The 25275-nt window shown below is 37.8% G+C and overlaps 1 protein-coding gene across 3 annotated transcripts in view; it reads right to left on the bottom strand.

Moving 5' to 3' along the window:
- Positions 1-25275, bottom strand: part of snx29 (sorting nexin 29) — a 139800-nt gene that overhangs the window by 34442 nt on the left and 80083 nt on the right. For all 3 annotated transcript variants that reach the window (XM_077201130.1, XM_077201128.1, XM_077201129.1), the window contains exon 19: positions 6311-6451. In XM_077201130.1, the coding sequence (XP_077057245.1) occupies positions 6311-6451 (141 nt within the window). The remainder of the gene's footprint in view (positions 1-6310; positions 6452-25275) is intronic.

Below are 25275 nucleotides of genomic sequence, written 5' to 3'. Positions count from 1 at the left end.
TATATTTGTGCTATTGCTTCTCTAAGCAATCAAATCCTGGTGGATGTTGAAAAGGCCAAAAAAGTGGCCTTCATAACACAGCACTGGTTGGAATTTTTGTGAAATCACCAAAGCCTCAAATCTGCTTGATTCACTTAAAGGTTGAAAACAAAATAACAGTTCTTAAAAATAATTATCAGAGGAGACGCAAGTGCCTGCTTGGTGTTGCATTGGTTTCAGTGAGACACATGAAAGGTCTGGATGGGTAATTACACAAGCTGCTGTCTCAAGATGAATGATGAGACAAGCAATGAGAAACTCACAGTTGCAGATAAGACAAGTCCTTCATTTCAAAGGGGTGTAAGGGTTTCCCCAAGTGAGGCATTATTTGCATTTTCTCATCATTACTCTTGTTAGTGTAACTAGTGGCAGAGATTTAGGCCTGAGGAGAACACAACTATGTTGCACAGTGCAAAGTTAAATTTCAGTTCAAGCATGATTACAGGATGGACCATCAAGAGACATTAAGCAACTTGGTTTAATGAGAAAGAGAGAAAACGGTAATATGATGTATTCAATCAATGTTGGGGAAGTTACTAATAAATTAATTACTAGCTTCAACCGTGTAATTTGATTACTGTACTAATTACTCTCTCTAAAATGTATTGGATTACTTATTACTAATTACTTTCTAAATCCCATATCAACTTCAACAAGTTGAACAATACAAGGAAATACATGAAAATGCACTTTTAATTCTTTCAAATAAACAATACACAAATGCATAAATTACTCGAACTGACCAGAGCTTTTAAAGGGAGAAAGTTACAATAAAAACATAAATTTTAACATTAGACGTTGAATTTTGATGTTAAATCCACTATTTATATTAGGGGCCAAGCACAGAAGGTGCGGAGGCACCTATTGTAATTGTATATAGACTTGTTCTAAAGTCTATACAGTATTAAATGCAATTATTAAAGAAGTAACTGTAATTAAATTAAATAAAAAAAACTTTTCAAGGGAAAAATATATTAAATTACAGTAATTAATTACATAGTAATAAATTAAAAAATAAAACTTAGTAATTAATTACACCCAACACTGTATAGTGCTCTTAATATTAAATTAATTGAATTTAATAAAATGTTGTGGTCTGTTTTGACCGAAGTCTCTTTTGCTCACCAATGCTGCATTTATTTGATCAAAAATACAGTAAAAACAGTAATATTGTGAAATATTATTACAATTTAAAAAAAGTTTCATATTTTAATATATTTTAAAATGTAATTTACACCTGTGGTGGCAAAGCTGAATTTTCAGCAGTCATTACTCAATACAATTATAATATGCCGATGTAGTATTTAAGAAATATAATGTAATGTGATGTTAAATGTTATCAATGGTGAAAACAGTTGTAGTTCTTAATATTTTTTAATATTTTTTCAGGAAAGGTCAAAAGAACACCATTTATTAGATTTTTTTATAACAATGTAAAAGTTTTTACTCTCTACCATAATCAATTTGATGTATCCTTGCTGGATAAAAATATTAACTTCTTTAAATAAATAAAAATATATATACTGTACACACATACATGAATATATATATATATATATATATATATATATATATATATATATATATATATATATATATATATATATATATAAACAGGTCCTTCTCAAAAAATTAGCATATTGTGATAAAGTTCATTATTTTCCATAATGTAATGATAAAAATTAAACTTTCATATATTTTAGATTCATTGCACACCAACTGAAATATTTCAGGTCTTTTATTGTTTTAATACTGATGATTTTGGCATACAGCTCATGAAAACCCAAAATTCCTGTCTCAAAAAATTAGCATAACATGAAAAGGGTCTCTAAACGAGCTATTAACCTAATCATCTGAATCAACTAATTAACTCTAAACACCTGCAAAAGATTCCTGAGGCTTTTAAAAACTCCCAGCCTGTTTCATTACTCAAAACCGCAATCAAGGGTAAGACTGCCGACCTGACTGCTGTCCAGAAGGCCATCATTGACACCCTCAAGCAAGAGGGTAAGACACAGAAAGAAATTTCTGAACAAATAGGCTGTTCCCAGAGTGCTGTATCAAGGCACCTCAGTGGGAAGTCTGTGGAAAGGAAAAAGTGTGGCAAAAAACGCTGCACAACGAGAAGAGGTGACCGGACCCTGAGGAAGATTGTGGAGAAGGACCGATTCCAGACCTTGGGGGACCTGCGGAAGCAGTGGACTGAGTCTGGAGTAGAAACAGCCAGAGCCACCGTGCACAGGCGTGTGCAGGAAATGGGCTACAGGTGCCGTATTCCCCAGGTCAAGCCACTTTTGAACCAGAAACAGCGGCAGAAGCGCCTGACCTGGGCTACAGAGAAGCAGCACTGGACTGTTGCTCAGTGGTCCAAAGTACTTTTTTCGGAAATCGGAAATCAAGGTGCCAGAGTCTGGAGGAAGACTGGGGAGAAGGAAATGCCAAAATGCCTGAAGTCCAGTACCCACAGTCAGTGATGGTCTGGGGTGCCATATCAGCTGCTGGTGTTGGTCCACTGTGTTTTATCAAGGGCAGGGCCAATGCAGCTAGCTATCAGGAGATTTTGGAGCACTTCATGCTTCCATCTGCTGAAAAGCTTTATGGAGATGAAGATTTCATTTTTCAGCACGACCTGGCACCTGCTCACAGTGCCAAAACCACTGGTAAATGGTTTACTGACCATGGTATTACTGTGCTCAATTGGCCTGCCAACTCTCCTGACCTGAACCCCATAGAGAATCTGTGGGATATTGTGAAGAGAAAGTTGAGAGACGCGAGACCCAACACTCTGGATGAGCTTAAGGCCACTATCGAAGCATCCTGGGCCTCCATAACACCTCAGCAGTGCCACAGGCTGATTGCCTCCATGCCACGCCGCATTGAAGCAGTCATTTCTGCAAAAGGATTCCCGACCAGGTATTGAGTGCATAACTGAACATAATTATTTGAAGGTTGACTTTTTTTTGTATTAAAAACACTTCTTTTATTGGTCGGATGAAATATGCTAATTTTTTTAGATAGGAATTTTGGGTTTTCATGAGCTGTATGCCAAAATCATCAGTATTAAAACAATAAAAGACCTGAAATATTTCAGTTGGTGTGCAATGAATCTAAAATATATGAAAGTTTAATTTATCATTACATTATGGAAAATAATGAACTTATCACAATATGCTAATTTTTGGAGAAGGACCTGTATATATATATATATATATATATATATTCATGTATATATATTCATGTATATGTATGTGTGTACAGTATATATATATTTTTATTTTCATATATACCATTGTTGTTAATGTTTGTGAATATTTTATTTCATTACATAAAATAATAAAATAAAAATAAAATGTAAAATAAAATAATAAAATAACTACCAAACCTTAGCACAAACACACAAAGAATATTACAATAAAAATAAGCCTACTTTGAAATTGTCTGAATATCCATCCACCTATAGCATCATATGAAGAAGCCACTTAATAAATCTGAGGCACCTTGCTAACCTTTGATTTACCCACACAAGTGGATTCAGAAAGAATTATTCTACAGTCCCTGTTTTAGTACAATCAAAGTCTCGGCTGAAAACTCAACACTGTGGAAGATCAGATATCATACGCGCATACGTGTGCAATGGCGCGTATAGAGAAGAAAGAGAAAGGAGCCCCTTTTTAACAAACTGCCACCGAGCTCATGCAAAACAATAACGGAATTAACAATTACATGACAGCTAATCTCAACGGGCCATTGATTATCAACAAAAGCCCTGTCGCCATCAAAACCCTCCACAGTTGCCGCCATTTCAACTTTAAAAGCCTGCTCTCGTTGCACCCTTTTCTCCCTGCTTTCTTGTTCTAACTGAACCCTGAGGGTTTCCACACTCCAGTTGAATTTGCATGTGAAAGTTTCAGCGAAAACTTCAGCGGAAGGCAGTTAGGAGCTCTCATCTTGGAAAAAAAAAGAGAACAGAGAGGCTTTTTCTGCCCTGTGAATGTATGCAGCTTCAGCACACCAGCAAAACAAAACTCGAATCTGGTTCACGCGCTTCCCTGAGAGGTCAGGAACTTCTTATCACAGAGCAGAGCGAGTTACTCGAGGACAGACGCAGACATGTTTCCTAATTGACATTTGCTCAGCTGTTTTCCACTCCTTGGTGATATGCTAAGAGCAAAATGGCAAAATGTGGCGTGGGGTTAAAATAACTCGTATTTGAAGTCCAGACCAACAACTGACTGCTGGTATTGAAAAACTAATGTGCTCAGAACAGGAACAAAGCATGCTGTCTACACGCCAGCCCTGGGGTTGATTGACTCTTTTGATTGTCCGTCCTTGAGGTGGGACGCAGGCTGGCAGTGGCTGTCTGGGTCCCGGTAAATCGGGTCTGTCTTTCACGCTCTAAAAAGTCTTCCTTTGAAGGGCCACGCGGGGGCCAGTGGCTCTGCTTGGCACGCTCACAAAAATCACAAGCAGCGAGAGGAAGCTGTGTCACAAGCCAATTACCTGCCCCTGGATGAACACGGGAAAAAGGAGGAAAATGAAAAGACAGGTGGGGAATCTGAGTGCTGTCAGAGTGGCCCATCCTCATTAACGCATAGAGTGCTGCCCCGCTGATGATGCTGATTGGACACTGGAGCAGAGGGCAGGACCACATGACACAGCGATCTCGTCCTTATACACGCCGCACAGCAGCATTGTAGATGAAAGGCTAGGAAAAAAAAAAAGCCAACACTCCCCAAAGCAGCAAGATTACTTGTGATAGAACTGAAGCTGTGGTACTAAAAATGGCCACCAAAACTCTATATAACAGTACAGCGAAATGTAGTTGTGTGGTTCTGTTAGTCAGAGAACAGGGAACGCTCAGACCAGGAAGTGCTAAAGAAGTAGTCGGAAATTGTAGATTGCAGCATTGCAGTCTTCAAAACATCACTTTGCTCTCTTTTTATTAAAAAACTACTCAAAAGGCCCCGACCACTAGCAGTGATGTCAGATACCATGGTTAGTGTAGCAGGTGGTGGCAGTGGTGCTAATAGAATGCTTTTTTTTGTTGTTGTTTGTTTGTTTTTTGTTTTTTTTGGCTCTAGCTCCCTTTTCTATAGTATTCCCTTTATTTTGTCTTTTTGTGCTGTGCTGAGATATTTTCTTCTCATATTTCTGGATTACTGTCATTTAAAAAGTTTAAATGTGGCGGCCTACAAACTTTGCTGTTGCCAATGTTTTCTGCCGGCTGTGCACAGAATCAACAATCAACTTTCAAGTGTGTGATGCATTGTTTCCCACAACTGTGATTCTTTTGAAAATACATTCATGTCAGATTAAAAAGTCTTTGCAGTACGGGGTTGCGCAAAATTCTAAATTTCAGAAATGGATTCATAAGTGTGAATTTGGATGGAATTGGAAATGATTTTTAAACACAAGGCTTTATCATTAACTCTTTCCCCGCCAGCATTTATTATTATTTTTTTTTAAGTTGCCAGCATTTTTAACGGTTTTCATAAAACTTTCATGGCCCCCATAATATTATGTTGTATGAATATTTGAACATGCAATAGATCAAAAGAAAGAACAGGCCTCTGCTTATTTATGTTAAAAAAACATTTTATTCTAGTTTCATGCACTTTTTTTTAATCAACACTTGAATGTAGGTAAGTTTTTTTTTAAAAAAGCTACATTTTGAACAAAAAAGCTGCGAAAATCACTTTGTTTTTTTTTCAAAGACTACAACGTGCATAAGCAATGCTTTTATCGCTTGTTTCTGCTCCTTTTTTGCCTGTTTTCTGATCCAGAGCGTCTCTACTCTTTCAGAAGATACGTAATAGCGCCCCCTTCCATATAACAGTAAAGACACAGAAAGCCAGAAAATTCCATCAATGGCAGGGAAAGTTACAATTCAAAGTTTACCAATTATAGAAAATCTATTTTAATTCTACTTCAAATTAAATTCAAACTGAGACTATTTTCTCTTTTTTTCTCCATTCAAGCTAAACTAAAATTCAGGAATTATCAATTCAACTCTGAATGAAGCACAGCCCTGTTGCAGTAAGTAAATAATTAAATAGAGAAATATAAAATAAATGTATGGTAGATAAAGAAATGATAAAGAAAAATAAGTAAATATATGATAAATAACTAATTATTTAAATATACAATAAATTAATAAACAAACGATAAAATACATTTATAAAATACATGTTTTAGGTTGAGTCAAGAAATAGAAGGATGAGGGGGGAAAAAAAGAGAACCTGCCATTATAAAGAAAAAATGTGGTACATACCTTGTTGCCGATGGCTTTTTTAGGTGGGAAATTGAACGTGTCGACTTGTGGGAATTGTGGCCGCAGGTAACTGTGCAGCGTCCTGAACTCAGTATAGCGCCGGTACACATTCCACTCATTGTCCAGGATTCGAATGTACACCTGAAAAGATCAAATATATAAAATGTCACTGGTTAGAGTGAAAAGTATCTGAAGTGATATTTTTCTCGTTAGCCTCATTATTATTTGCATCTGTGATAAGCCAGATCTCCAATGTTGCCGTAGTCAGAAAGACAAGTGACTGTGCAAAATGTGCATTGCAGGGACAACAACACAAGGAAGCGGAGAGGGATGCTATTTTCACGCCTTGCTTTCTCCTTCAGAGCAGGACCGAGGAGCCTGGCTCGATTTACCCAAGCAAGACCTCTGATCACAGAGAAGCGGCACACTTAAGTCTCTTGAACAGACAGCAGCGAGTCCACCGGGGATGCAGAGCAGAGACTGGCTTTAGTAACAGGATCTCATGAGAGGTTAGACTCTGACAGCATGTTAGCACCTGCGAGGGCACACTGACAGTGTCAAACTCAGGCTGTTCTGAGACTACTGGTGTCACAGCGTCAGTGCAATCACCAGCTGCAAAAAATCATGCATGCAAACTAGATGTCAACACAACTCAAATGGCCTTACTTTTTTCACATCCTGGAACAATAGTAACAGTGACAAAACTACGCGACCGTTCAAAAGATTTTTTAAATGTTTGTGAAAGTTTTACTGAATGGGGGGGGGGGGGTCTGAAAACCAGTCAGTACCTAGTGTGACCACCATTTTCCTCACGCAGTGCAACACATCTCCTTTGCTGATTGTGGCCTGTTAGCATCAATAAAATGCACCGGTGTTCGTTGTCCATACCATATGCCTGCCCATACCTTAAATCCACCGCCACCATGGGCAACTCGATCCACAACGTAGACACCAGCAAACCGATTGTTTCAGCAGCTGTCCGGGTGGCTGGTCTCAGACGATCTTGGAGGTGAAGATGCTGTATATGGAGGTCCTGGGCTGGTGTGGTTACATGTGGTCTGCGGTTGTGAGGCCGGTTGGATGTACTGCCAAATTCTCTGAAACTCCTTTTGAGACGGCTTATGGTAGAGAAATTAACATTGAATTCACGGCAACAGCTCTGGTGGACATTCCTGCAGTCAGCATGCTAATTGCACGCTCCCTCAAAACTTGTGACATCTGTGGCATTGTGCTGTGTGAAAAAAATGCACTTCAGAGTGGTCTTTAATTGTGGCCAGCCTAAGGCTGTGCAATAATCATGCTGTCAAATCAGCATCTTGATATGCCACATCTGTGAGGTGGATGGATTATCACGGCAAAGGAGAAGTGCTCACTAACAGATTTAGACAGATTTGTGAACAATATTTGAGAGAAATAGACCTTTTGTGTACATAGAAAAAGTCTTAGATCTTTGAGTTCAGCTCATGAAAAATGAGGGCAAAACAAGTGTTAAAATGTAACTTATTCCTGTGATGCAAAGCTGAATTTTCAGCAGCTGTGACTCCAGTCTTCAGTGTCATATGATCCTTCAGTGCTGAAAACAGTTGTGCTCCTTAATATTTTTGTGGAAGCCATAGACAATAAAAAAAGATGGACGACACCCCTTCGCTCTCTTCCATTGGTGAGAAGTGAAGCCGTCAGTGTCCCAATATGGCGCTGACATCTTGGGACTTGAGTCTGCGCAGTTGCGATCTCGGGACCAGACCATCACAGTAGTGAGCAGGAAGTAAAGCCGCAAAATCAACGCCCTGCCCTCACTCTCGCCAAATGCAATCTCCAAGTAGTACCTGCACTTTTTTTACGTGGCCTATGTCTGCTCCGTTCCTCCGTTCTATTCCAATTTTGATGTCCATTGATTGCAGTACGACAAGAGGCTCGTTAAAATAAAGTAAATAAAATCTCTTCAGTCCTCCGAAGATCCCAAAGTCCGTTGGTGCTTCAATGATTACTTCGCTCAGAGAACCTTTCAATAATGATGCCACAGCACCGTTTTTATCGCATCAAAAACTAACTAAAAATAAACTTATTTTTAAAAACAAACACTTGAAATTACATCAGCGTGATAAAAAATACAGTAGATGACAAACTATCTTTGGAAAAAAGATATGTGAAGTGTAATTTAATTGTTTAGTTAGTCTCACGTCCCGTTGAATAACATGGGTAGGGTTTATGACTTTTATACTAGGACCGGTCACCGGGGGGCGATCGCGGTGCTTTGGCTTCACTTTTCAGGGCTTGTGCGGCACGCTTGGTGGAAACAGTGAAACATTGTTTTCAGGATTCTTTGATGAATGGAATTTATTTGAAATAGGAGTCATGTCTTTACTGTCACTTTTATCCATTTAATGCGTCATTGCTATATAATTGATATGATGTTATATGACGTAAACTTTTCCATATGAGTTACAAACGAAGTCCTCACGTCGCAGAATCTGGGTCATGCTAAGACCACACATAGCCAAATAGGTAAATGAAAAACAATCCATGTGATCCATGATCCAGTACAATAGCTAAAAGGTCACTGCTCTGGCCCATAGGGCACTGGGAGAACAGACATGTGAAAAGCGAAATGACTGGTCTTGGGTGCTGAAGATGAGAGTGAGCAGAATAACAAATAAGGCTTAGTCACAAACAGCAGGCCATTACAGTTTCCCTCATAGTCATTATCTTTAATAGCTTGTGCTTTGTTTGAGTTCAGTCTGGTTTGGCACGTTCATAAATATAGGATGTTGATGCTTTATAAAGTTTAATTTAATTCTCTTTACAAATTAGCTCGATAGCAACTGCTTCATGCAAATCTTGTTTATGATTAAACCTTGAAATTCTCTAAACATATTAAACCGGAGGATATTTCAAAGAAGATGCCACAATTATATTAAGACACAGAATGATGAACACATTGAACCACACAAACACGCACACACAAGAGAGGTTTTATGGCCTTAACTAAAGGAAATCAAAATGACAAACTGACAGTGTATTAAAGCTATCATAATCCCATAGAGGCGGTCTCATTAGCATACATATTTATGGCAACAAATCATCCTCTAAAGAGCAATCACTTCCCCCTCAATAATCGCAAATTAATTCGACGAAAAAGTGTTTGAGGAAATCCAGCTCTCACTGAAAACTCTTTCTTGACAAAAATAAAACCAACCTCAATTAAAATTAAAGCTCATGGCAAGATGACAAGAAATTCTGGAATTCGCCCAATCAAGCAAAACAACATCCTCAAAAATAAGGTGGCAAGTGTTAAGAAATTTTTAATTGAATTTCACCTGCAGTTCACTTAATATTCATTCAATAATTACAACCTAGATTTAGATGTTAAGAAACATCGAGAGACAAAACTCTCTGACGTGATACTCAAGTGTTCTGGGCCATTTCCAGGCTTTTGTTATACAGTTGCTAAGATGTTCTGAGCTGTTAAAAATCACCATGCAATAAAACATTTATCATGGAATATTGCAGTGTAATTTTAAATTATTTCTGTGCACACCATTATTTCTTTAATTAATGTGCCCTTGTAATCTTTAATCAAAATATCTTCCCCTCCCTCTTGCAATGACTCTTCTCTTCTCAAACTGTCATTTACATGAGATCACAGCAACAATAGCAATCAATTCCTGATCCAATCAATTTCCGATGAATAAAATCAAGCACGTCCTACTTGTTCGAGAAGCTATTTCATTTGGATATACATCACAATAGGGAAAAAAGACACATCTTCCATTTCATGCCGACATTAAGCACACTGCTAAAGTGTTCTGGCTAGTGTTATCTCAGTTGCTGGGGTGTCGCTATCTGGTTGTCTTTCCCGCATAGTAACTCCCAGTCAAAAAGTAATATCAAGTAAATAGGAAATATGGGAAAATTAAAAAAACGACTACATTAATCAGCTATAAAGAATCTAGTAGTGTAATAGCAGTGTGGATGATTTATAACAATTTGCGTCTAGTCTATTCATTTGGGCATTACTGTAATATGGAGGAAATGTCCATTAGACTTATGTACCTTTGCAGATTTGTATTACCTCCACTATGGGCATTATAATGGAAATGTCATTTATCTTTGTTGAGAAACAATGAAAGGAGAAAGAAAAGAACAGCCAGTGTATGATTCATACTAAAAGCAAATGTCAGCCTGGGGGAGGTTGCTAACATTTATCCCAGCTATAAAAGCATTTACAATACCTCATAATATCCATATTGAGAGAAGAAGTGTTCCTTACGGAGATTTACCAGTGACACACACACATAAAAAAAACATGTTTTTTCAGCTCAGATACACCACACCATATTTATAGGTGTTGTAGCAGCGGGCAAGCAAGCAATATTGTCTGAAAATGAAATGCAGCAAATTAATATTGGTTTGGAAGCATGTCTAATTGGAGGTTCCCAGCTGTGGTAAAAGCTGTGGTTTGACCCCTTCTATTTCCGGTGGAATCACATATGGTGGTCTCCCCCTCATCCCACGGACAGCCAAACCCTCTTTCTACCTATTGAGCCTCCATACACTCTCTTCTGAGCCATTCAGCTTAACTACAGTTGTCAGTGCACAAATTACTGGCTGCCGGAGTGCCGAGGTCACTTCCTGCTGAGGGCTCCCCGGAGAGATTTGTCTTTTAGTCGATCCTAGAATTATTTGCATTATTCTAATTTGCCCAATAAGGGATATTTTGTGCAGAAATGGAAATGCACAAACCACCCGCAGGGTTCATTTCACCCATTTTCCATCAACTAGCTTCAAACTTTCCAGCCATGATGATCCTCTAACTGGCCTCTATGCATATCTAACTGATAGTTAAGCAATATCACAGGAGTGCATGTGCTGTTGTATTCAATACTAGTGTGGCTGTGAATCAGCAACAGGAATCAGTTATCTTTAGAGTGGGGCAACAAGTAATGTTGGGAGGTTTTCTACAAAAGTAACAGATATTCATTACAACTGCAAGGTTGTGAGTGAGATCTAGTGGGATCTGTGATGCTGCTGACCTATAAGGCCTAAGGACTATAAAGTGTTTAGCTCCTGTGTATTTATCCGATCTTCTATCGCCCTACAATCCATCATGCTCTTTAAAGGCAGGGTAGGTGATTTGTTCAGAAAAACATTTTTCTTTTAGTCTCTTTACATCCTGATAGCAATCACTAAGCCAAGTGGGTCTAAATGTATTTATATGTATATATTTAGTCTGTGGAAGGCTTAGGAACATAAAATGTTCGTCCAATCATTGAATTGGGTCCAAATGCAATGATACAACGTCCTATTTGCCACTATTAACGGCGAAATGAATCTGCAGCAGTTAGATGGTACAGGTCAGTGTTCTTCAAGTTGTTTGTTCATTATTATTATTATAATGTTATGTGCTTTGAGACATGAGGTAGTTTAACGCCATCTCTTGCTCCCTGCTGTATGCATTCATGTGTTTTGAAGGAGACGCGGCTTTGGAGACGCTCTGAAGGGCGGGTAGGATCTTATGCTTTCAAAGCTAGCGCGCTAATGCTAGCCTCTCTGAAAATTGCCTACCCTATCTTGAAGGTCACAAAACCCTGGACTTTTGGTAGTACCTAGGATATCTAAGTCCACTAAAGGAGGGAAAGCATTTGCACATTTGCCTCTTTAACTCTGGAATAGCCTTCCTGATAATGTTCGAGGCTCAGATTCACTCTCCAGTTTAAAACTAGATTAAAGACATCTCTTTAGCCAAGCATTCCATAATGCATTTCATAACCTTGCACTCCAGTTATATCGGATTAAATGTGCATGACTATGTATTGCTTGAACCGTTATGAACAGCAGCTACACTAATTTTTTTCCATTTACTTTTCTGTTTTATCTCAGGATGTCCATCCCGAGGTAACTAGAGATTACACCAGCTCCAGTTTGGATCCAGCCTCTTACAAAGATTTCAGATGACCAAACACCAGTGAAGAGATGACGACTACCCCTGCCAGGACTTCAGATGACCCTAACTCTGAATCAACATACACAACTGCCAAATTTTCTATTTATTGTAATTACAATCACAACTTAATCACTGCTTTAATGAACTCATTGTTTATGTCTAAATGAATACATGATATTAGCTAACTGCATGATTTGTATTATCTGATTTGTATTATTACATTTTTGACAAATGGACATTACTTTGAGACAGTCACCTCTGAGAACAGATTTCTCTAAATTGTAACATAGAAACCTGCATTTTCTGTGAAGCTGCTTTGAAAAGATATGTATTGTAAAAAGCGCTAAACAAATAAATTTAAATTGAATTTATCTTGCTTTTCTACAACAGTTCAGTAGAAAAGTGGACTTTCTGTTAATAGGTTCTATTAGTATATTAAACATGTTACATGTATTTACTATAGTAATAGCAGTAAATCATGCATAATTACAAGAAACTAACACTAAACTAAACCTTACTATAAAGTTTAGTTTAGTGTTAAAGTTAAGTTTAATAACTCATTACTTATTTGTGCAATTACACTGCTACATGAACATAAAATAAAGTTGCCCAAAAAAGTTAAATACATGCAGTTATTTAGTTCCTTTTTACTGTCAACAAAAAAAAAAAAAAAATTTCAATGCATAATCATTGTCCACGCAATAAATATGTGGTTAATTAATTTCACTCTTTGTACAGATTATCATCCTTTTTAAAGTATATTAATTTTCACTTCAAATAGATACACTTCAATTTCAAATGATGACAATATGTACAAAGAGTGAAATAAATAGGCCTAAGCCACATTAATATTTATTGTGTGAATAATGCTATATTAATAATTGATATTAACTGATAAGTGATAATTTATATTAATTTTTCAATTGTCATTTCAATCATGATTTTAAAGCATAATTTCCACCAAACAAAATGTATCCCTAATAAAGTTGAAGACAAATTAAGATAAATATGACTTTTGTTTAATGTATTTAATGTGCATCATTACTAATCAAGCTATAATTTTGTGAACTCAAGCCAAAAATAACTGCCAGATATTTAATATTTAATTGTATTTAGGGTACATAAAATGCATAAAATGAGTTTTAAAAAAGTAATTTCTATCACTGTTGTTTCCATCACATAATGTTATTAAGCACAATAAATAATGTGATACATTACGTGGTAGAAAGGACACTGTGATTGGAATTTTTAATACTTAAAAATAGACAATTATCCTGTGATGCATGTAACTCCACTGTTAGTCCACTGCTATTGGAGAAATGAAATAAAATACTGAGAATGAAAGAAAAAGTGCCAAAATTAGAGGACATATGTAGCACATCTTAAATAACTCCATTCACAAGTAAAATCTATTTATACAGTTTTGAGGACTGTTTCTGGAAAGCACACTCATGATGGTACACGGCCCTACAATTTGACACCCACCCCCAAGTTCACTCTACACTCCAGTTCTACCGAGACAAAACATTTGCCAAATTAGGCAGAAAATAGAATCCATTTGGAAGATTGCTGTGCCAGAGTCATGGTGTAAAAGGAATGACAGAGCCAGAGAGAGAAATGAAGAGAGGAAGGAAAGGAGGAGAGGGAGCAATAAGGAGGAGTGAGAAAAGAGTTTTTCATTAGGAACATTCAGCCGCAACATCTGTCACCTGTGTGCAAAGTGCAAGCAGGTGTGTGTGTGCATGCCATGTTCAAAGCGTAACCATTATCCTTCCAGATGACATTCAAGAACCATAAAGTATGACTTAAACCCTGTTAAACTCGTGGTAAATCATGGTTACATGTATGTATGTTCATTTAGGGTTTTTTTTCCTGACCGATATCATTGTTAAAATAGAAATAAATTAAATTAGAATAGATAAATGTCTGTGACCCAATCAAAATACCAAAATTAGTTTTCCAGGGGTTTAGAATTGATTTGCGCAAATAGTAGCATAAACAACAGAACATGAGAATTCACACACAGTCACGTCACACACTTGCAGAGCTTCTGTGAATAGAGAAAAACAGAAGAAAATTTATTTATAGGCCTATATGCAAAATATATTTATATGATTAACAGATTAATAAAACGAAAGAAAAAACTGTGTGCCAAATAGTAGGCTATATGCCGAGTTTGCTCCACAAACAAGTTCACAGAAAGGAAACGGCAAAAAGTGTTATCCTGTTTGTTTACTTTACAAAAGTATAATGTTTTGTTTTTACTGTGAGTGTTCACAAATGAAAGTAAACCTTTTACAGTTTCGAATGTCTTACTCATATCGTATGACCATAAATTATGGAGTATTAAAGTTTTAAAGAATTAAAAAGTTCTAGCATTGCTAGCTAGACATCACAGCCTGTTAATTATCAAAATAAAAGTCAACAAAACATTATAAAAAGTTACACTGCTCAATTTAAATGGTGTCATTTAAATGTAATTCAAGTCCTTAATACGGTTACGTTCACACACAATTCAGTTATTTACGAGAGTGTCAACCACATTCTACCGAAATCACACCCATACGTTTTCAAGACTCACAACCACACACCTTCGGAAAACACGCTTTGTTTGAACGGAACCATGTCTGTCACATCGTACAGTGCTAGAGAGTCGCTCTGCACAGCACAAACCAGTATCTGCCGTGTGTTTCGCTTTGGTGTGCCTTTTGGTTTCGGAGATTTGAGCTGTGTGTCATCTAAAGCTTTTAGATCCAGTCACTGTTCTCCACGTCTCAGTTCCTCATCTACATATAAAGATGTTGTCGGTTAATGAAGATCTGACGGATGAACTTGCGGCTTGATTGGACTCTTGCCGTGCTTCTCAGATTTATGGAGTCGCCATCTTGGATATTTCTTTGGTCACTGTTTGTATGGTTACTGGTAAGAGAATACGGGCTTGCTTGCACATTCATACAGACAGTATTCAAGACAGAACAAGACATTTCGAGACTCACACCTGTAAGTAAATGCGGTTGTCACTCCCAAAAACAGTGTGAATGTAGCCAGTTTAGTATCCAAATACATTGCAAATATGGAAATCTTTGGATTCGTACCAAATGAGAGAGTTGAGCCCAACGGTGGTTTCGGTTTCAATTAAAATCAAATAATTTGTTTTGGCTTGATGTTTATATAGCTAGTAAAAATTCAGCTTTATTTGCCGGTATTTTACATTATTTTTGATTGTAATAATAAAATGCAACTTTTACAGGAATTATTTGTTTCTTTCCCACTCAAAAATGCATTTTTTATGTGTAGCATATTTTTTAACCATGCAGCAAACGTTTTAAAATATCTTAAAAAATTTACTTAAAATCTATAAAAATCTAAAAATGACTTAAATCACTTTTTAAACCGTTCCTGTTGGTTAACAGTTAATCAGTTCATTATGAGCATCCCTCGTGACATGCATGAATGGTCAGATTCGGTTCTAGCTTTAGTAAAGCTCTCTGCAATTGGGGTGGTGATGGCGCAGTGGATAAGACACATGCCTTTGGTGTGAGAGACCCGGGTTCGAATCCACTGTGAGTCCACTTAACCCCTAGTTGCTCCAGAGGCGTGCGACCTCTGACATATAGCAATTGTAAGTCGCTTTGGATAAAAGCGTCAGCTAAATGAATAAAAATGTAAAATGTAAATGCAATTAAACAGGACGTTATACTTAAAGAAACAAATTGGCAAGTAAATGAAAGAGAGCATTGAACCAGTATTTGTGTTGTATTATACCTAGTAATACACTACCGTTTAAAACTTTGGGGTCAGTAAGTTTAAAAAAAGAAATTCACACTTTTATTCAACAAGTATGCATTAAAATTGATCAAAGGTGACAGTAAAGACATATATATAGACATAATGTTACAAAGGATTTCCATTTCAAATAAAGTTTGCTTTTGAACATTCTATTCATTGAATTATCCTGAAAAAATGCACATGTATCATGGTTTCCTTAAAATATTAAGCAGAAATTAATCACATTTTAAATTACATTGAAATGAAAACACATTATTTTAAATCGTAATAATATTTCACAATAGTACTGGTTTTACTGTATTTTTTATCAAGTAAATGCAGCTTGGTGAGTATAAGACACTTTGGAATCTTACAGACACCAAACCTTTAAACAGTAGTGAATATTTAATAATCATGCAGTGAAGAATAGTTATATAAAATAATTGAGAAAATACATTTATATTATATAATATAATTTTTAATTATTGTAATAACAGTAACACCATGAATAATCTGCATCTGACCTTATCAAGCAAAACAGCCACCACTAATGGTTGAGGGCTGCTTAAAATAACAAAATAAAATAAGAGTCAAAAGGCAATATTAATCTAGACATGGAGCTGGTGTGCCATTCTCAGCCTGACCTTTCTGTCCAACACACATCGATCTCATTTGGTATAAGATTTGAGGCGAGAAGCCCTCTAAAATTCTGGCCACTGTGGGTCAAGTCAAACAATGCTGAGAGCCAGTGTAGGCGTGAGATAGCGATGCAGACAGGACTGAGGAGACAGCAGCAGATGGGCACATAAATACCGTTAGTCTGGGTTAGTGCGATCACGCAGCAGCATGTGAGGAGGGCAATTAGTGCTCAAGCTCCACTGAGATGTTTATTACAGATCTGATTGCAACTGATTGCAGCTCAATTGACAAGATGCAAATAACACAATAGGAAAAATAGGGAATAATGGAAATAAGGCAGTGGGTCACAATCAATGGGTCACAGGCCTGTTCTGATTGGACAGTAGGGCTGGGATGGTATGGTTTGGATTTTTCTAACCGCGGTTGAAAAGCAAGAAATTGCGCTAAACCGTTTTAATTTTATTTTTGTCCCTGTGCACCGATCAGAATTCTGGGAATACAACATAACCAATAGGCTATACTAGGGACTTAGGCCTTTTAATAGTTTTGCTGCATTGGATCAGTCTCCTTTCTAGAACAGCCAAGAGCTTTCTAGCCTCACGGCAGCAGCGTCTTGCATCGCCCATAGACCTTAAAACAATCAGAGGATGGCGGGCAGGTGCGGTTTTGAAAATTGGTCAAAAAACGTTGGTGTGGATGGATGGCGGACGGATGATGAGTTTTATAATGCGGTTGCGGATGAAATAATAGCCCATCCGCGCATCTCTAATACAAATGGAATGTTATGTGTCATAGAACATTGCGCTCCCCAACTCGCGAAAGCTAGGATTTGCTCCATCTTTTTAGCCTGGCAAGCCAGACCTATGAAGATGTTAGGTCTGGGAACTCACAATTGGCATACCTCAATCCAAGGGGCGGGATAAACGGTTGTCTTTCAAATTCCCTCTGCACGCAATAGGACAGCGCTACAACCAACCAGAGCAACGGACGGCTGTGGCTGAGTGAGTCCCATCATGCGTTTTTCCACCAGCGGAGCTAGTTGATATATTAAACTTTTGCCGTATCCGGTCGTCAAAACTCTGAACACATCTTCCTTTTTTAAGAATGACTTAAGTGACGTTCTCTTAACTCCAAGTCATCCAGAGTCGCGGCCAAAGCCAATTCGAAAGACCGCTGTTCGCCAGCAGCATCTTCTTTGTTTTCAAGTAGCAGGGAAATCACGCGGAAATATGCGCGGAACCGTCACAACTCTGCAGTCATTATGTTAAGCCCGCCCACCAACTCTATACACGATGTGATTGGCCTGACCAGAGTTTAGTTTTTCCAGCTCAAAAGTCTATGGAGAGTTGCTAGACCACCCTTTCTGCAAAATAATTTTTGCTGCCGCTAGGGTGCGTCTAGATTTCTAGGCTACCATCGTTTGATGATAAACAAAATCCCAGCCATATTGGACAGTGAAAACAAAACCAACGAGGAATGCAAACAATAAACTGCAACTAACCATATGATCATGCATGGTTAGTCCAACAAAGTACCCATCCTAATCAACTACTCAAGGAAGTGAAAAATCATCCAATAAACCTATGTTGTTGTTGTCATACCGAATTGTCAAGGTCATACCGAATCAAACTCTAAGCTACTTAAATTTAATCATAAAAACCACCAAAATCAGAAAACCCCAATCTTTCAATTGTCCCATTAGTCTGTCCAGTTCCTCGTAATATTAATGAATGCCAATGCTTGATTGTTTACTTTTGTATAACAACAACTTGTCAGTCCCATTGTTAAATCTTGGTCATGAAACAAAAACTAGCTGAGAGCCATTAAAGTAAGAAACAAAGTTATATTACAACTCAATTAGGGAAGAACTTTCTACCGCTATAAAAATTCTGGACCAACACTGAGCATGCAAGCACATTCATGCAGATTCTTTCAGCAAAAAGTGCAGACAGGCTATTTCAACTGTTGATATTGCCCATTTTATTTTCCTAAATTAGTTGGCTCCTGATATGCTACTATGAGTCTCATATAGATCTCTCTCAATTTCCCAAGCCCCATCCCAGTTTATAGGCAATCTGCTCATGGTGCATTGCCTTAAAGGTTAAGAGAGTGTGATAAATAAATATGCAATCTGGACCAGTATGAGCTCAGGCCAGCACACAAAATGCACACAAAAAGTCCATCACAGCCAAAAAAACATTTAGATTCTTGTCCATTTAACTTTGGCTAAATTGCCTTTTAAATGCCCAATTCTACAGGGGATAAATGTTCTGTAAATACTACAAGTATTTATTTATATACACATATATACACAAACTACCATTCAAAAGTTTGGGGTCAATATTACTTTTTATTTTTAAATTAATAGTTTTAAGCAAGGATGTATAACATTGATTAACAGTAAAGACAAGTATAATATTACAGAAGATTTAGATTTCATATAAATGCTGTTCTTTTGAACTTTCTCTTCATAAAAGTATCCTAAAAAAATGTATCTCAGTTTCCACAAAAATATTAATCAGCACAACTGTTTTCAACATTGATAATAATAAGAGCCATTTCTTGAGCACCAAATCAGCATTTCAGAATCATTTCTGAAAGATCATGTGACACTGAAGAGTTCTGGAGTAGTTTATTTGATCAATTAAAATGTAACCTTGGTCTGCATAAGAGACTTCTTTTAAAAACTTTAGTAAAATCTCACGGAATCAAAACTTTTGAATGGTAGTGTGTATGCATGTATTTATGCATGTATAGATATTGTGGCAGAACGGCTGCCTCCCCGTTATTTTCATCGCCACCATGTCACTTAAATTGCCGCCCTTCGTCAGGTTCCCGACTGGAGTGGGTGTGAGAGAGAATGTGTATATATATATATATATATATATATATATATATATATATATATACACACACTCACCTAAAGGATTATTATTAGGAACACCATACTAATACTGTGTTTGACCCCCTTTCGCCTTCAGAACTGCCTTAATTCTACTTTGCATTGATTCAACAAGGTGCTGAAAGCATTCTTTAGAAATGTTGACCCATATTGATAGGATAGCATTTTGCAGTTGATGGAGATTTGTGGGATGCACATCCAGGGCACGAAGCTCCCGTTCCACCACATCCCAAAGATGCTCTATTGGGTTGAGATCTGGTGACTGTGGGGGCCATTTTAGTACAGTGAACTCATTGTCATGTTCAAGAAACCAATTTGAAATGATTCGAGCTTTGTGACATGGTGCATTATCCTGCTGGAAGTAGCCATCAGAGGACATGGTGGCCATAAAGGGATGGACATGGTCAGAAACAATGCTCAGGTAGGCCGTGACATTTAAACGATGCCCAATTGGCACTAATGGGCCTAAAGTGTGCCAAGAAAACATCCCCCACATTATTACACCAGCACCACCAGCCTGCACAGGGGTAACAAGGCATGATGGATCCATGTTCCCATTCTGTTTACAACCAAATTCTGACTCTACCATCTGAATGTCTCAACAGAAATCGAGACTCATCATACCAGGCAACATTTTTCCAGTCTGTCGAACGGTCCAATTTTGGTGAGCTCTTGCAAATTGTAGCCTCTTTTTCCTATTTGTAGTGGAGATGATTGGCACCCGGTGGGGTCTTCTGCTGTTGTAGCTCATCCGCCTCAAGGTTGTGCGTGTTGTGGCTTCACAAATTCTTTGCTGCATACCTCAGTTGTAACGAGTGGTTATTTCAGTCAAAGTTGCTCTTCTGTCAGCTTGAAGCAGTCGGCCCATTCTCCTCTGACCTCTAGCATCAACAAGGCATTTTCGCCCACAGGACTGCCACATACTGGATGTTATTCCCTTTTCACACCATTCTTTGTAAACCCTAGAAATGGTTGTGCATGAAAATCCCAGTAACTGAGCAGATTGTGAAATACTCAGACCGGCCCGTCTGGCACCAACTACCATGCCACACTCAAAATTGCTTAAATCACCTTTCTTTCCCATTCTGACATTCAGTTTGGAGCTTGTCTTGACCAGGACCACACCCCTAAATGCATTGAAGCAACTTCCATGTGATTGGTTGATTAGATAATTGCATTAATGAGAAATTTAACAGAACAGACTTCTTCCAGACAGTCAAAGCGGCGTTACATCATAAAAATGCGGACTAGTAGGAGGACCGCCAGTGTTTAGGGTGTCATTTGGGACAGGGCCCCACTAGAGAAGCCCCCGTCCCTCACATCCCGAAGAAGGGAGTGAGTGTGGCCCCCTTTACTTGGACCAACCCATCTGAGCACTACCTTCCCCTGCATGTGCCCCTGCACAACAGGGACAACAGATCCCCTATTTATTTTGGACACTCTTATCCTTATGGACATTTTATTCCCTTATTGGTCAATTTATTTTTATTTTTAGGTTAATAATTGCTCTCCGAGCAATTACTATGGTTAACTGTGGCTTTATGCCACACCCACTGTGTCTGTTGTTTGCTCCTCCCGCCACAATATATATATATATATATATATATATATATATATATATATACACACATCACATATAACATAATATACATTCCATATTTATGCCATTCAAGATGTGACACTTTGAAATAATTTAGACATTTATAAACAATAATAAACAGGCACTTGGAATTAGTTGATAGTGGTGTATGTGTCTCAGCCAGCAGAAGCACAGAAACCAAATGTAGTTAAAATATGACAAACGCAGAGTCTATGTCTCACACACAGAAAGAGTGCAAACACTGATCTCAAAGCAAATCTGTAATAATGCAACATCACAACTTTCACCTTATTCATGAACTTGTGCAACAAAGATATTGATGTCACTGGCCTCCAATGGTCTTCCTAAATAATGCTACGTGTCACTTGTAGGTTACATATCATGGTTGTTTTTCTGCATGCAAAACTTGTAATAGACAAACAAGCAATAATAAGGGAGAGGGAGCTACATACATTTCGGCGAGTCTGTTTTTCACCGACAGTATTGATTGCTTTTAGTGAATCACTGCAATAATTGGCATATGGTTGAATCATGTGGAATGATCTACAGAGAGATTTCATATAAAAGAAACACGTCTGGTTTAGTGTCAACGAAAATGTACTTTAACCTTATTGATTGGGATATGGGGTTTCATAAAAAAAAGGGGTCTGGAAATGCTGGTTTAGAAGAACATAAAGAGTCTATAAAAAAGTCCATCCAGACAAGTCTCACTATTTTGAAATGAAATACTCACTAATGTGAAACATATTGCTGGGGGCCTAAATCAAGCATCCATGAAAAAGTGATAGCCGCAATATTGCTCTCAAATTTATTATATTTGTGAAAGGATTTGAAATGCCACTTGAGCAGCCAAGAGAGAAAAACAGAGGGAAAAAAGGCAAGGGAAACTTAGAAAGGGAGTTTCAGGGAACTGACATCTTGTCTCCTCAGCCAGCTATGAAGTCATTGAGCCTACCCATCGTTCAGTGAGGTTCTGGCCCCAGTGAGCTTCAGCCGTCCGCTCCGTATGAATTAGTCATGAGTGCGGCTCCATAGCCACCATAATGAGGATGAGTAAGAGATCAGTTCTGCTTTGTAACGAGCATCGTTCTAAAGGTTAAACATACACTCTCACACCTTCTCCCTTCCCCGGGTGTTAACCTAATAATAAACTATTTAGACATGAGGAAGCACCACGGCAAAAAGTGACCTACCATAACCCAACACAAACCCCTGAAAACCTCTGTGTAGGATTGATATGGAAATAAAACTGGTATTTTAATGTCTAACAGGCTGAATACAATGGCTGGATACTTTTCTGTACTGAAAAAGATGTCTCGTAAGATACGACCAAGAAAAACAAGCAATGATCCATTCATCATGAGTGCCCTCCCTGCCAGATTTCAATCAAATAGAGTGGCACAATAGCCGGCGGGCAATTTTTAATGTCGACGTGGAAAGTACTTTGCAATTAATAACAGCCCGGCGATGATCTGACTGCAATGAGAATCATTATCTTACTAACCGTCATCGTGATTCTCATTATAATCATAATCACCGGCTTCACCATCCTGATCATCATTACACTATAATCAGCGTAATATCCTTCAAAATACATATACAGGGTTCAGCTTTGCGCACTGCGCCCTGCTCACGCATGCAGCATCTGTCATTTCCCTTTTTAAGTCAAGCCAGATTCAGTTTAAATTAGATTATTTTAATGGGCAAGCGACTGGAGGCTGTGATATTGATATTAGAGCACATCCTCACAGGGGAGAGGCCATGACATAAGTTATGGAGATGTCCACTTTTCTATGGATTTATACTAATTCAATAGTCACTTATGTGTGCATATTCAATGATATCACTGAAGAAGTCATTTAAGATGGACTTACATAATATCAACTCTCAGTTACTGAGGAACATTCATGTTAGAAGCCACGAGTACAGACACATCATTTGTTTGTGTTCTTACCCTAATCATTAGCTATAGAAAATTTTCAAAATGGAAATAAAAGAAGAAGAAAAAAAGAGTTATCAAATCTCATTAGTTCATAAAAAAATAACTTTGCAGAGTTGGGAGGCAGTGGGCTCAGCTGGTTTTGCTGATCAAAGGGAATAACTCATTTTAAAAAACTAAATTCTGACTGAGGATTTCAGTGCTTGTATATGTGCACTTCAATAAGCTAAGAGCAAACACAGAGCACTGGAACACCAGGGAAAGCCTTGCAAAGGAAGCTATTCTAGCCCCTTTTTAAGTATTTAGGGCAAAAACACTGTTACTTTGTTGAGGGGATCAGTGTCGGGCCATACACTTAAAAACAGTGCCACGATGACCTTAACAAAATGCAACACTGCTAAAGTGGAATGAACATGCAATTAACAGCTTTGTAATTAGGGGTGGGACAAAATACTGATAGGGCGATATATCATTGTCTTTCACCATGCAATACGAGAATCGATACGCTAGCGCCAAATATTGATATTTTAATTAATAAAATATGGCGCTCTAAATAGATTTACCTGCTGGTGAGTGTGAGTAAAATAATAGATGCCCAAACCAGGTTTAAGTCCAAAGTCTGGACCCACTTCGGCTTTTATACCATTGATGGGACAAACATGTTGTAAATAGACACATTTGATGCTCTTCACCAAGCGCTTACACAGATACACACAGGAGCTTGCAAGAAAGTATCTATCAGCGGATCTGTCTATCAGTGGACATATTAGGGATTCGCTGATAGATACACTGAAATGTTCCCAATTTACAGACAGAAAAACTTTTTTTGTGTTGTTTTCTAACAGTTTGGACTTGAATAAAGAGAGAAAACCCGCACTTAACCTTTTGACAGGCATTTGTGATTCCCACCCCTATTTGTTAAACATGTGTAGCATCTGAACCAATCAGACACACAAATTATTCAGTATATTTATACATTCTCTCTTTTAAACTCTAGATTAATGTTTCAAACTTGCATACTATGGTTAACTAAAATCATATGTGTATCATGTTTAGTCTCTATAAACTCCAATCTTTGTCCCCCATTTGTTAATTTACATTCCATTTTGCTACCTTTGTGACTATTTAGTATTATAAGAATCTTGAAGATTCTTTTGTTAAACACCCAATCAAATTAAATTTTTAAGGCAAGCTTGAACAAAGGGTCGTAAAGAAATTCCCTCCAAAGGGAACTACTTATTTTTGGCTCACAATCCTCCAGAGGGTGTGACATCTTCACGCTTTAAAAATCACTGATCACAAGATCACACCTATTGGTCTCTTAGTCTCTTAGTCTTTTAGGTCCTTTCAGAAGTCCTGATGTGAAGAGGATGCTGAACTAGAAGTTTTCTAAGGACCCCCAAGCTTGTGCCAGGCTGCGGCCTTGTCTTTCCATTCACCAAAGATCATCTGACTTCAACTGGTTCTCTCTTATCAAGACAACATCAGCAAAGATCAATTGGAGCATCAACAAATTGCATCACGACAGTTTCATTCAAATGGGTGAGACATGCAAGTATCAAACTTAGTCACGTTATTTGATACATTAAGTATCCTTACCCCTTTTTAAGAAGGGGGTGTTAGAACTAAACTGATGGTTTGCTCAAGGCTGTTGATCTGCTGAATTTCAAATAATGATATAACTTCTTGCTTTCCTGTATTCTGCTTCAGCTCTCTATCCCTTGGTAAACTGCATGCATGCATGTATGTGTATGTTTTATAAGAGCCCATCACCACAGCAACTCTTTACAAAGGCAGAGCAGCACCATTAACACTTCAGATCAACGGGCACAACCATACATAGAATATAGGCCATTTCTGCGAGACATCACCAAGAACGTTTGCACTGAAATAGAGGAAAACATCAGAACAACACAGCCCCAGTAAATCCACATTATAACAGTCATTACATCCGCTTTTTTAATAACCCTTCCTGGCAAAATTGCATAAGCGTGAATGAGTTGTTTTAGGCAGCTGTTATATTTTTTCATTATGTGACATGAAACGGAGAAGGTAGAAATCTTCACAACAAAACAAAGCCCTGGTAATATTACCGAAGATCAATTACATTCTTTCTATGGAATTCAACGGCACTCTGATTTATTTTATGGGGGTAATTTCAAAGCACAGACGA

The sequence above is a fragment of the Siphateles boraxobius genome, unplaced genomic scaffold (assembly GCF_051911475.1).
Source record: "Siphateles boraxobius isolate OS27281-9 unplaced genomic scaffold, OSU_SipBor_1 46, whole genome shotgun sequence".
In the NCBI taxonomy this organism is placed as follows: Eukaryota; Metazoa; Chordata; class Actinopteri; order Cypriniformes; family Leuciscidae; genus Siphateles; species Siphateles boraxobius.
The sequence above is the reverse complement of the archived record's forward strand: the minus strand, read 5'-3'. Positions and strand labels throughout refer to the sequence as shown.